Source organism: Scyliorhinus canicula, chromosome 17, assembly GCF_902713615.1.
Source record: "Scyliorhinus canicula chromosome 17, sScyCan1.1, whole genome shotgun sequence".
Lineage (NCBI taxonomy): Eukaryota > Metazoa > Chordata > Chondrichthyes > Carcharhiniformes > Scyliorhinidae > Scyliorhinus > Scyliorhinus canicula.
This window is the reverse complement of record NC_052162.1, coordinates 23,066,702-23,080,746: the sequence shown is the minus strand read 5'-3', so window position 1 is coordinate 23,080,746 and position 14,045 is coordinate 23,066,702. Positions and strand designations below refer to the sequence as shown.

The 14,045-nt window shown below is 47.8% G+C and overlaps 1 protein-coding gene across 1 annotated transcript in view; it reads left to right on the top strand.

The window, feature by feature from the left end:
• Positions 1–14,045, top strand: part of LOC119951333 (collagen alpha-6(IV) chain-like) — a 424,187-nt gene that overhangs the window by 296,641 nt on the left and 113,501 nt on the right. The window contains 5 exon segments of the mRNA XM_038774449.1: positions 1,850–1,894; positions 3,301–3,354; positions 5,618–5,687; positions 8,781–8,891; positions 13,846–13,986. Coding sequence (XP_038630377.1) covers positions 1,850–1,894; positions 3,301–3,354; positions 5,618–5,687; positions 8,781–8,891; positions 13,846–13,986 — 421 coding nt within the window.

The window sequence follows — 14,045 nt, the reverse complement described above, 5'->3', positions numbered from 1 at the left end:
AATTTTCTGTCTGATTTCCCCACATTAAAGTTCCGAAAATAACCAGCTAACTATATCTTTATCAACTGCCAGGATACAATTTACCAAGCCATATTGTTGTGTACTCATGTTTGTTCCTAGTTGGAACAAGGTCACTTTAAGAGTTTGATCACGTGATGTATTAATGATGTCATCGGAAGATTGGGCGGCCTAAAAGACAATCTTTTCTAGCAGCCTGTGAGAAAACACCTTTCCAATAAAGCTCTTGTTTGTTTGGCAGGCGACATACACACTGCTTTTCCCGCCCGAGTTGACATTTGGGGGGGAAGAAAGAGAAAATTCTTCCCAATGTTTTTAAAAAAAATTTTATTTTGATCCTTTACCATCATTGTTCTTGTGCGTCATTAATGGATGACTCTTCAATCTTGTAGGGGTTGTATTTAGTGATGTAATTCAACAAAAAGAAAGCCAAGGACAGGGGTTTGCTCAAAGCTATAGTTAGACATAACCCCATAAATATACATTCAGTAGGTTTTTCTGAGAAGATGATAAGTACTGAGAGACTTGCTTTCCAAGCGGGATTAATTCAATTAAAGATTAGGCAAATTATTAATGAGGTGCCAAGTTTGAGCATTAAGTGGCGATAAATAAAGTTATACGCCATGAACCATTTATAATTACCCATTTCATGGCAGAAATGGATTTCGTACCAGTTCCGTTAATCGTAAAGGTTCTCTATTCTTTCCTCGTAACTCCAACCTTTGACACTAGAGATCATCTGATTCTCCCCAACCCCTACAGTATTTAAATCTATTCTTTGTTTCCATATGGACAGTGACCCGGGGCCGGGATCGAACCCGGGTCCTCGGCGCCGTGATGCAGCAGTGCTAACCACTGCGCCACCCCAACTGGCTCCTTTCTTCGGTCCTTGTCTGCCTGAGTGCTGTTCACACAGTCACCACGGTGATGTGTGGCCACACCAGGATGCCCTTTACTTTTGTGCACAGCTGCCACAGTGCTTAAATGTTTGTGCACATGCGTGTGTGGTTCCTATACTTATGTGAAAATCTCCCTTAATGGCTTGTGGTCAGCTTCTGGGGACAGGCTGGTAATAAGTAGTTTATTTTTTAGATGGCGCCAGTTTAGTTTGAAGCTTGCATTCTCTGAGATAAACCGGCTCTCTTCTCAGTTGGCAGCCGCAACACCTATTCTTGCAATCTAAAGATGACCGCTGAGTCAATGAGTGATGCTGGGAGGGGGGGGGGGAGACCTAGAGCCTTGTCAAACAGGTGGGGGTTGAGGGACTGAAGGGAGGAGGAAGGAAGTGGAGAGGCAAGAGCGTTTAGGGTTGGAATTCCAGAGGATGGGGCCTTGGTGTTTGCAGACACCGCCACTGATGATGCGGAAAGACGGATTCTGGAGGGCAGAGATAGAAAAAATCGAGAGTTCTGACAAGGGTGGTAAGTGGCGGTGTTGAAGGGGAGAGAGGCCCATGAAGATGAGTAGGATGCCGGGGTGCAAGCAGACTGGTTCCAGCTGAGACAGTGCCCGAGTTTGAGGATGGAATCGGTGGACATAGGATGGATTTTATGAGAAAAATGGCTATGGTCTTTCTAATGTTTAATTGTAGCACACTGTCTGACAACACTAAAGAGTGGAGGTGTTAAGAGAGGTAGTGGAGCATCCCAACTGGGCTCCCCTCAGCACTCCTGTAGAGACTAATGCACGTGATGTCATTGAGGACAACATGTGAATGAAAAGGGTCTCGGCGGGCTCCAGACGTAAGGATTGTCCTGCATGAAGTACCCAACTAACCTATTGATGGTCTGCTGTATGGTTATGTATTGACACATTCCCTTTTCTCTCACAGGGATCGTTTGGCTCAGATGGAACTCCTGGAATTCTGGGAAAGAAGGTAAGTGTCCTTGAAGTCGTCTGCCAATACAGATGTGAAATTATTGGATCGATATCTTAAAGAATTGCTGTGCAGGTTGTATTCATTTGTCTGTGTATCTGTTTGTATGTAGCTGTCTGCTATTCATTACTGGATAAGTGTGAAAGGCTATTATTCATTGTGGCATACCCATGTGATTCAACAAGCTTTGTGCAATTATCTGACCTGGGATCCCTCTCAGTTATACAGAACCTTGTTAACTATTGCAGTGAAACCACATTCATTACAGGGGCCAGCAATCTGTTCTAAGAAATGGTAAAATGCTGCCGTAAAGAAAATATGACCCCAGAACTATATATCATCCACATTTCAATAGAACCTGACTTTGTGGGTGTAATGTTATGAGCCCTCACCTCATTGGAGGGGGGGGGGGGGGGGGGGGGAGGGAAGCGTGAGATGGGGTGGGGTATAGGTGTGTGGAATCAGACGCCATGGTGCACGACACCTACCTGTCACTGCTAGTATTTAGCGAGTGGTAAAGGAAGCATTAGGGTGCCCGCTCACCCACTTAAGGGCCTCCTCCCGCAGCACTAATATTTTACCAGTGGCAGAGAAAACGTGATCTACATGGTGAGGCCGTCAGGTTTTTACCCAGGTTTCACCTGGCTAATGGGGCGGTGGGCCTCCTATTTGGGCCTCCTGCCCAAAACTGCCCCCCTCCCCCGCCTCCTGCAAAACTCCAGTCTTAGCTGGGCCTCCGGCGCCGTCACCCCCCACCACAGTGACTGACTGCAGTCCCAGCAGTGACCAGCACTCCCAGTGGTGCTATGGGTGCGAGAGAATTGCCTCCAATTTCACTGGTCAGAAAGACTCGCTCTGCGCTAATTAATAGTCCAACAGCAATAAAACCAGGTGGGTCTTCCCTGTGACGCACATCTGAGTTTGCCACCAACTTTTTAAGCAAAGGGATTGCAGCCACTACCTCCATGTAAAATTCTCCCCGTGCCATCAGATGATTTTGCCAAAGGGGAATTCTGCAAATGAAAAAGAGCAAGGGGTTATCCCAATTTTATACTCCTGTGAACACAGTTTAAATAATTTGCACGAAGCCGATTATCCAAGCCTTTCGGCATTATAAATGCTTTGGTCAAATCAATCTCAATTTTCCTTTCTTAATTTTAAGACCAAGTTCACTTCTGTCCATCTCTTCTTATAACTTTACTGCATTTATTTTTGAAGCTGGGTTCTTTATTGGTCCTCTGCGAACCTTCTTCCATGGCTCTGGTTCTTCCATTCTCTTCTGTGTGCGTCTCTCTCTCACCTCACATAATTAAGCAAGCACAATGTACTGTACTGTCAAGCAAGCGGGTTGTTTCCTGGAGATTACAAAGTGCTGAATTTAATTTGCAAATCAAAATGTTTTGAAGGGTCTACCGGGCTTCCCTGGGACAAATGGAAGAGACGGTTTCCCAGGAGTGAAGGTAGGTTTTGAATAAATTTCAAAATAAGAACGTAGGAATAATCCTCTTGCCTGTTGCATTCCCAACTGGAAAAGTCAGGGTGAAAATGTGGAGATCACGGCTAATCTTTTGAGTAACGTACCACAACTCAGGTTGTCATACAATGGAATTAAGCTTTCTGAGTTAATCAGTTGAGCAGTCTAACTCTAAGGTCAGCCAGCCCTGACCTTTGAAGAGAATGATTGTTTTAGTCCCCTTTATTTTCAGTCCTCCTCCTATGCTAACTCTATGGTGTGCCTCTCCCAATGATACATTCTCCATATGTGAATCTGCAGACTTTACGGCACTATTGTCAACCATGAGATTATCACAGTTAAGTGAATCCCTATATTTGCCCGAATATATATATATATATAAAACAACCTGCTTGAACAAGAGCGTCACTGCATGTCAACAAAAGTTTCTTACTTCCCTCAAATCCCAGTGATATTGAGGTCATTCAGGACTCCTGCTAATGTAGTACAGACCATTCATCAAATTTGGAACATTTCCGTTAGGTTGTGGAGCACCAAATTGGAACTCTGATCGACTGCTGACCATGAAGGCACACAGGATTCTGGGGTGGGATTCTTCGATAATCCCCGGGGGGGCACGGCGTGAATCCCGTCCTGCCGCTCCGACGCCGTGTATTCTCCAGCCGGAGAAAAATCCCGTCGACGGGAATCGCGCCACGCGCCTCGCAGAATCGCAAGAATTGGCACGACGAGATGGGCCCTGGGGCTGCCCCAAAGCTCCGGCCCAGATGGGCCGAAGTGCGGTCACGCCGGCGTAAATTAAACATGGTTTTTAATGGCATCAACCAGTCATGCTGGCTGACGCCGGCGAGTGCGGAGGAAGGGGTTGGCGTGGGGTGGCCGCCGGAGAGGAGATGGCGCGGCTGTGTCCGGGGTACAGGGCCTCCCTCCTCTGCTCCACTGCGACCAGGAGCACTTCGATGTCCCGCTCCTGGAACTTTGACGCTGCGCGGCGGGCGGCCATTTTGCTGAGTCTCTGGCGGTGGCATCTTTTGTGCTACGATGCTGCACAGTGTCAATGACGGTGCGCGTATCTGTGATGGGTGATGCCATCGCGATTGGTGTCACGCCGCTGCTGGCCCCTTCCGGATCGGAGATTTCTGGAAGTTCCAGTTGGCCCAACGCTGGAATGGTTCGCACCATTCTTGGCGCCGGCATCGGGCATCCCACCAATCCCGCCCTCCAGAATTCCTACCTTAGGTGGGTTCTCAATCCTAGCTGAATAGAAGTTGGAAAAACACAAAGGTCCTCACCCACAAATGATGAGGTGAGTGGTTAATGGAAAATCCCAACTCTTGTGCACCTCCCTTGCATTTTGTACTGGCTGCTTCATAGCACTTCTTCAATTGATCCATTTCCAGAAAATAAAAGGGGCAAGAGTATAAATCAAACCGAGCTTGCCATTTGAAAAAACAAACAGTGCAGCTGAGCTGGAGCATGAAGAATAGAGTAGCAGATTTCCAAATTGTGCTAGGAATTTGATTGTGGATCCCACATTGTGGGCTGGACAACATTGTGTTGGGCTGAGCAATGTACAATGCTTGATTTTGAAGCTGTATAGCTTAATGCTTGAATGGTGAAACAGATATTAAGGTTAGAAAATGCCTCGGGTGGCGTGACAAGGTGGCACAGTGGTTAGCATTGCTGCGTCACAGCGCTGAGGACGCGGGTTCAATCCCGGCCCCAGGTCACTGTGTGTGTGGAGTTTGCACATTCTCCCCGTGTCTGCGTGGGTCTCACCCCATAACCCAAAGATGTGCAGGGTGGGTGGATTGGACACACTAAACTGTCCCTTCATTAGAATAAAAAAGGTTTGGATACTCTAAATTTAGAAAAAAAGAAAATGCCTCTGAATCAGGAATTCTTTATTCGTTCCCTCTTATGAGCTATTGGGAAGAGGTAGAAGAGAAATTTCACCAGCATGTTGGACAGTCAGGCAAATTTACATGATCTCATTGAATGGCTGAGCAGGCTCAAAGGGCCAGATGGCCTACTCCTGCTCCTAGTTCTTATGTTCTTATTCAACCATTTAACAAGTCGGACCAGGTTACCCTGCTCAACAGGGGCACCTGGACAGTGCCCTCACAATACGAGACTGTTCAGAAATAGTACATTATGGTAGTGTGGGTAATATGAAACATATGTACATTTGTTTTTATAGGGAATTTGAATGTAAAATCCATTGAAATTAATTGCTTCCTGTTTTATAGGGCGACCAAGGTGACGTGGGTCCACCAGGTCCTCCAGCTTATATCGATGGAAGTGGTACTCTGGTTAAAGGTACAGGCTAGCTAATGAATAACTTCTTAATAATTGTAGAGATGAACAAAATGGGGAGGGGGGAAAGCAGATGTCTTGCCATCGCCCACCCTCCCCAAGTAAAATCAGCATGGAGCCAACCCAATCCGCAACCTCCCCCTCACCCCAGCTATAATGCACGAGGATCAAAGCTGGGGGGATTTGAAAAGAACATGGGAGGACGTTCAATTTTAGGGAGGATGGAGCCTGTCCTGATCTGCACCAGGGCCCCCAATGATCGAGCCATCCACTTCCTTCTTGCCCTTTGCATGTTTCCTTTAACAAAATGGGCTGCTCGTTTCTACACTTTTGCCCACTTCAAACATTTTTGAGAGGCCGTGTATTATCGGGGTTAATTAACTTGGTCTAATTGATCCGTGATTACCTATTTGAATATGCCAGGCATTATCTTCCCGTACCAGCCTCCCCGGACAGGGGCCGGAATGTGGCGACTAGGGGCTTTTCACAGTAACTTCATTGAAGCCTACTCGTGACAATAAAACGATTTTCATTTTTCATTTTCAGGCAGGCTGCTGATTCCGATGTAGTTGAGCATCAGTTGTTTCCTGAGAGCTTTCTCGATTTTGTATCTGCTGGTTAGATAGGGTTATGATCAGTTAGGAATGCCAATGTTGCTCTAACTCAAGGTACATGGTTGGTGTTGACCTTTCCTTAGATGCACATTCCTCCATCTTCCTGAGGTGAAGTTGATGCCTCACCATTTCCTTCAGGCAGCTGGGAATGAATAATGGGAGTGAACTATGTATTTGCTTCCACGTTCTATGTTGCTATGTCTTGCACATTTTTGACTGATACCTGAGTATTCTGTTATTTCACCTAAGATAAATGTGGCACCTTCAGCAAAATCTCTAGTTACGGCCCCTTAATATAAGAACACTGGGGGTAGGGGGAGGGTGAAGTTCCAGTGGTGTGAAATTAGCTTTTTATTGAATCGGAAGCCTGCTATTGCGCCAGGTTTTATTTCCCATTCATAGAATCCCGACAGTGCAGAAGGAGGCCACTTGGCCCATCCGACCTGCACCGACCTTCCTGATGAGCACTCTACCTGAGCCCACTCCCCCGCCCGATTCCCATAACTGCTTAACCCCACCGAACCTTTGGACTAAGTGGAAATCTTAGCATGGCCAATCCACCTACACTGTACGTCTTTGGGAGGAAGCCAGAGCACCCGGAAGAAGTCCACACAGACATGGGAAGAGCATGCAAACTCCACACAGACTCCCAAGGCCAGAATTGAACCTGATTCCCATCGCTGTGAGGCAGCAGTGTTAACCACTGTGCCACCGTGCCGCCCTTTGATTCTGGAAATTCTGACAAGGTTTGTCAATAATATAATAGGAAATTTAATATTGTCAAGTGAGACGAGGAAACGAGTCTCCAAAGAGAATTTGAATTATAATTCCGTGAAATTCAATGGATGGAAGATCGGGGGGTAATGAAAAAGCATCTGCCAGTTCAGTATGGGCCTGTATGACACTGTTGCTGTGGACCATATTCTCCCCCTTGCTTTTGCATTATGCTGAAGAATACCTGCCTGAAAGTGTAGATAAATTACTGTGCCTGGTCAGGAGAATGGAGGCTTCCAGAACAACAACTTGCATTTAGCTAGCACCGATAATAGAATAAAATGTAAATGCTCCAGCAGGCTCCAAGGGAGCCTTATTAGCCCAGATTTGATGCCGAACCGCATGAAGTAATCGGTCATGGGGACGGCATGGCGGTGCAGTGTTAGCACTGCTGCCTCACGGCGCTGAGGACCCAGGTACAATCCCGGCCCAGGGTTACTGCCCGTGTGGAGTTTGCATAGGGTAGGTGGATTGGCGATGCTAAATTGCCCCTTAATTGGAAAAAGAAAATGATTTGGCACTTTAAATTTATTTTTTATAAAGAAATGATTGGTGAGTTGTTCATCGAATGGAGGAGCAGACGCGATGAGAACGTGGAGACTCCGCACAGACAATGACCCAGCGGGGAATCGAAGCTGGGACCCTGGCGCTGTGAAGCCATAGTGCTATCTACTTGTGCTACTGTGCTGCCCATGTGTAGATATCAGATCTGGTTTAGCTGCGCTGGCCCCATTAGATGGATTACCCATGCTGGATTACCAAGATTCAAACTGATCCACACGATCAGACTGGTTATTCTTTCGGTCGGTGCTAAGAAATGCTCATGCCAGCCAGGATGAGAACAGTTCATTATAAGATTCACAGTCAAAGATGGGTAGAAAATGCAGGTTCCCAACTTTTAATCAGAATCTGTGATTCCTGCTGGAAAGAGGCACCATGTGAGCACAAGGCTAGGTCCAGCTTTAATGCTCCATAGTTCCATAGACAACATTCACTGTCAGGATCTGCCTTCTTGAACTGCTGCAGTCCATTGACATAAGTTCCATGTGTAAGGGATTGGAGAGCATGGACTGCTGTCCATTCAACTATATCCCAACAGGGGTCAGTGCCTCGAGTCCACTGGCGGGTGGAAGTAGGACTAGGGGGCATAGCCTCAAAATAACGGGAAGTAGATTTAGGACTGAGCTTAGGATGAACTTCTTCACCCAAAGTGTTGTGAATCTGATGAATTCCCTGCCCAGTAAAGCAGTTGAGGCTCCTTCATTAAATGTTTTCAAGATAAAGATAGATAGTTTTTAGAGGGATTAAGGGTTATGGTGTTCAGGTGGGAAAGTGGAGCTGAGTCCACAAAAGATCAGCCATGATCTCATTGAATGGCGGAGCAGGCTCGAGGGGCCAGATGGCCTACTCCTGCTCCTAGTTCTTATTATGTTCTTATGAGGGAAACATTGTTGCAGGCAGGTAGAAACGTGGAAATTCTGTATTGCAGTGGGCCTGCAATTGTTAATCAGCACTCCCTTATTTCACAGGAGAAATCTTTCTATTAGAACAAATCATAATGTTTTTTCAGAGACCTCGAAATTATATCACCTCATTTGTATCATGTGTTTTATAGGGATGAGGTATGTAAAACTCACTTGAGATTTCAGCTGCCCTCTGGCTGCTCTGGGGTATGACCATAAACCTTTACCTTGTTTTCCAATTGCAGGTCCTCCTGGGGACCCTGGCTTACCAGGACCGCCAGGCCTTCCAGGAGTCCGAGGTTTTCAAGGCTCACCAGGATTACCTGGACATTCGGGCTCTCCAGCACACACTCAGGGTACGTTTTGTGGGTGTTAAACGGCAACAGCTTTCATTCTTACCGTGTTGAATTATCATGTGAATGACCAGTAGCTTCATTTTCGAGCCACAGCAGGTTTCTTCCCTGATGCCTCTAGTCAGAAATCATACCCAATCAAAAATGTTATTTCAGGATTTTCATTAGTTAAAGTATAATGTTAATTGGTAAACTCAGAACACAGACTAACTTCCAAATAATGGCGCCTGCTGTGATCAGCCTTGGTTATGCCAACCATAAGTTAAAATCTGGGGCAGGATTCTGCGACACCACCCCCCCCCCACGGAGAATCGCCACGGAGGGCCCGCCGACCGCCGCGGCACGATTCCCGCCCCTGCTGAATCTCGGGGTGGGTGGATAATTCGGGACACGGCGATGGCGGTATTGACGCCGGCACTGGGCGATTCCCACCCAGGGTGCGGAGGTCAACGATTACCCATGATCCTACCAAATGGCACAGTAGACATATCAGGCCATCTGCTCCGTATCTTCTGATTGAGAACTTACCCTGTGTTAACAAAGAACAAAGAAATGTACAGCACAGGAACAGGCCCTTCGGCCCTCCAAGCCTGCGCCGACCATGCTGCCTGTCTAAACTAAAATTGTTCACATAATTGATTCTTGGACGCGATTTTGCTTTTATGTTTTTCATCATGAAGGACACTCAGCATCATGCTTTCACAGCTAATGACAACACCAAAACTAGCTTGCCCATTTCACCGAAGCTGATGGGCAAAAAGACTCATTTTAATCTGCATTCTACCAGCTACCACCCTGTGCACATCTGGCCAGATGCTTCCAACTGTTTGAGACCCGTGCATCAGGAGATGTGGACACAGCATAAATGTAGCTTCAGACCGTTGCTCATTTCAAAATTATTGGAGTCTTGCTTCTTTGGTCGGTGTTTTGAAGTGTTCTTCCACTCCAGGGTCAAGGTGTTGGACCTAGCCATAGCTTTACATTTGTTCTACTGTAGAGATCAATCATTTTGGCACTTTCTTGGGGCGATACTGAAAACATGCTGGCTCTTTGATTCTAGCTCCGCATATTTACCGAGATGTACCTTGAGTTTGCTTTGCATGACTTATTGTTTCTCGCTGGTTCCCTGATATATTCCAATTCCTTTCCCAATCCATCCAGATTTTTGTACGAGCGGCAATGAACTCCCAGTTCGTAGGTAGAAAGATGCGACCACATATGTTTGTTGTGAAAGTTTTCATTTCCGTAGAATCTATGGAAGCCATAGTATCTATTACAGTGCAGAAGCAGGCCATTCAGCCCATCGGGTCTGCACCACCCCTCCCTTTTTCCAACTGCGTGCAAGATCCGAATCTCATTGCCTCAAGATCAGTTTGGATCAGTAATTGGCTAGCTGAAAGAAGACAGAGGGTGGTGGTTGATGGCAAATGTTCATCCTGGAGTTCAGTTACTAGTGGTGTACCGCAAGGATCTGTTTTGGGGCCACTGCTGTTTGTCATTTTTATAAATGACCTGGAAGAGGGTGTAGAAGGATGGGTTAGTAAATTTGCAGATGACACGAAGGTCGGTGGAGTTGTGGATAGTGCTGAAGGATGTTATAGGATACAGAGGTACATAGATAAGCTGCAGAGCTGGGCTGAGAGGTGGCAGATGGAGTTTAATGCGGAAAAGTGTGAGGTGGTTCACTTTGGAAGGAGTAACAGGAATGCAGAGTACTGGGCTAATGGCAAGATTCTTGGTAGTGTAGATGAACAGAGAGATCTCGGCATCCAGGTACATAAATCCCTGAAAGTTGCCACCCAGGTTAATAGGGATGTTAAGAAGGCATATGGTGATCGGAGTATTTTAGGCTTTATCGTGGGACCAGGCAGGGGTGTCCCCTGTCCCCCCTGGTGATTGAACCGCTGGCCATGGCGTTGAGGGAGTCAGGGAAGTGGAGGGGTCTGGTGTGGGGGGGGGAGGAGCACCGGGTATTGCTGTATGCAGACGACCTGCTGTTATATGTGGCGGACCCAGAGGGGGGAATGCCGGGGGTGATGGAACTGTTAGCGGAATTTGGGGGCTTCTCGGGCTATAAGCTGAACTTAGGAAAGAGCGAGGTATTTGTAGTGCACCCGGGAGATCAGGAGGAGGGAATTGGGAGGCTCCCCTTCAGGAGGGCAGTGAAGAGTTTCAGGTACCTGGGGGTGCAGGTGGCCAGGAGTTGGGGGCTCTTCATAAGCTTAACTTCACCAGACTAGTGGAACAGATGGAGGAGGAATTTAAAAGGTGGGACATGGTGCAGCTATCGCTGGCGGGCAGAGTGCAATCCGTCAAAATGACCGTTCTCCCGAGGTTCTTGTTCCTCTTCCAGTGCTTGCCCATCTTTATCCCTAGGGCCTTTTTTAAAAGGGTGACCAGCAGCATCATGGGATTTGTTTGGGCGCATGGCACCCCGAGGGTGAAGAGGGTCTTCTTGGAGCGGAGTAGGGATGGGGGGGGCTGGCGTTGCCCAACCTCTCGGGGTATTACTGGGCGGCCAACGTGTCGATGGTGCGTAAGTGGGTGATGGAGGGGGAGGGGGCAGCATGGAAACGGATGGAGAGAGCGTCCTGTGGGGATACAAGCCTGGGGGCCCTGGTAACGGCGCCGTGGCCGCTCCCTCCCACGAGGTATACCACGAGTCCGGTGGTGGCGGCTACCCTCAAGATTTGGGGGCAGTGGAGGCGACATAGGGGAGAAGTGGGGGGCTCGATGGAGGCTCCGTTAAGGGGGAACCATAGGTTCGTCCCGGGGAACATGGATGGGGGATTTCGGGGATGGTATAGAGCGGGCATTAGACAGCTGAAGGACCTGTTTATCGACGGAAGGTTTGCGAGCCTGGGGGAGTTGGAAGAGAAATTTGGGCTCCCGCCGGGAAGCATGTTTAGATATCTGCAGGTAAAGGCATTTGCTAGACGGCAGGTGGAGGGATTCCCTGCGCTCCCCGCGAAGGGGGTGAGTGACAGGGTGCTCTCGGGGGTCTGGGTCGGGGAGGGGAAGATATCCGATATCTACAAGCTTATGCAGGAGAAGGAAGAGGCGTCAGTAGAGGAGCTGAAAACGAAGTGGGAGGGAGAACTGGGGGAACAGATCGAAGACGGGACATGGGCTGATGCCCTGGAGAGGGTAAATTCTTCCTCCTCGTGTGCGCGGCTTAGCCTCATCCAATTCAAGGTGCTGCATAGGGCCCACATGACTGGGACGAGGATGAATAGGTTCTTTGGGGGTGAAGATAGGTGTGCCAGGTGCTCGGGGAGTCCAGCGAACCATGCCCATATGTTCTGGGCATGCCCGGCATTGGAGGAGTTCTGGAAGGGGGTGGCGAGGACGGTGTCAAGGGTGGTGGGATCCAGGGTCAAGCCAGGATGGGGACTCGCGATCTTTGGGGTTGGGGTAGAGCCGGGAGTGCAGGAGGCGAAAGAGGCCGGTGTGCTGGCCTTTGCGTCCCTAGTAGCCCGGCGAAGGATTTTGCTACAGTGGAAGGACGCGAGGCCTCCAAGCGTGGAGACCTGGATCAATGACATGGCGGGCTTTATTAAGCTTGAGAAGGTTAAATTCGCCCTGAGAGGATCGGTGCAAGGGTTCTTTAAACGGTGGCAACCTTTCCTCGACTTTCTGGCTCAACGATAGGGTACTGGGACAGTAGCAGCAGCAACCCGGGGGGTGGGGGGGGGGGGGGGGGGGGGACGTTGATTATGTTAGCTTATTTTATTTAAATTTGATTTATCTAATTTTAATTTATGGTTAAGTTCTCTTGTTTGGGGGGGGGTGGGGGAATGTGATACATGTGATGTTACGGTATGGGGGGGAATTGTGGGTGTTATGGGGTTGTTAGTTGCATATTACTGCTTTTTGTTATACTTTTTGTTATATTTTCTGCAAAAAATTCCAATAAAAAAAATTAAAAAAAAAAAAAAAAAAGAAGGCATATGGTGTGCTAGCCTTTATAAGCAGGGGGATTGAGTTTCGGAACCACAAGGTCATGCTGCAGCTGTACATAACTCTGGTGCGGCCGCACCTGGAGTACTGCGTGCAGTTCTGGTCACCACATTATAGGAAGGATGTGGAAGCTTTGGAAAGGGTTCAGAGGAGATTTACTAGGATGTTGCCTGGTATGGAGGGAAGGTCTTACGAGGAAAGGCTCAGGGAATTGAGGTTGTTTTCGTTAAAGAGGAGAAGGCTGAGAGGTGACTTAATAGAGACATATAAGATAGTCGGAGGGTTAGATAGGGTGGACAGTGAGAGTCTTTTTCCTCGGATGGTGATGACCAACACGAGGGGACATAGCTTTAAATTGAGGGGTGATAGATATAGGACAGATGTCAGAGGCAGTTTCTTTACTCAGAGAGTAGTAGGGGTGTGGAACGCCCTGCCTGCAATAGTAGTAGACTCGCCAACTTTAAGGGCATTTAAGTGGTCACTGGATAGACATGTGGATGAAAATGGAATAGTGTAGGTCAGATAGGCTTCAGATGGTTTCACAGGTCGGCGCAACATCGAGGGCCGAAGGGCCCGTACTGCGCTGTAGTGTTCTATGTTCTATAAGATAATTCATATATTATGGGATTTGTTTTCATATTGAAATTCTGAACTCAAGTTCTCTGCTTTTAGCATTCAGGATGTTAATAATTTTGTATGTGCGTATAAAGAAATTAGAAGTGACTCCTCACATTAACTTAGTAATGCTGACTATTGATTAGAAGTGAGGATACAGTGATAGAGAGCTGTCTGCCTGCAGAGATTGTACGGGAGATGCGGTGGGCCAGCCAAAAGTCCATCGTCTCTCGGCAGGACTGGATGATCCAGTCGGTGGGCGGGGTTGGAAAATCCCAGCCAACCTTTCAATCATGTGTGTGTGTTGGGGGTTGGTGGCGGGGGGGGGGGGATTTTTGCCAAATCGGCCAATTAACATTCCATTTTTCTTCCCATTGGTTAGGTTCCAAGGGTTTGCCAGGATTCCCAGGTGTTGGGGGACCTAAAGGTGAAAAGGGTTCTCCAGGAAAGATGATATTTTCACAACCGGGACCACCAGGCTCACCAGGTTTACCAGGCCCACCTGGACCTGCTGGTCCACCAGGTATGTAAGACAGCATTGTGAGCTGTAGAGTTGTGCAAGAGTTGTGAATTTATACGTTG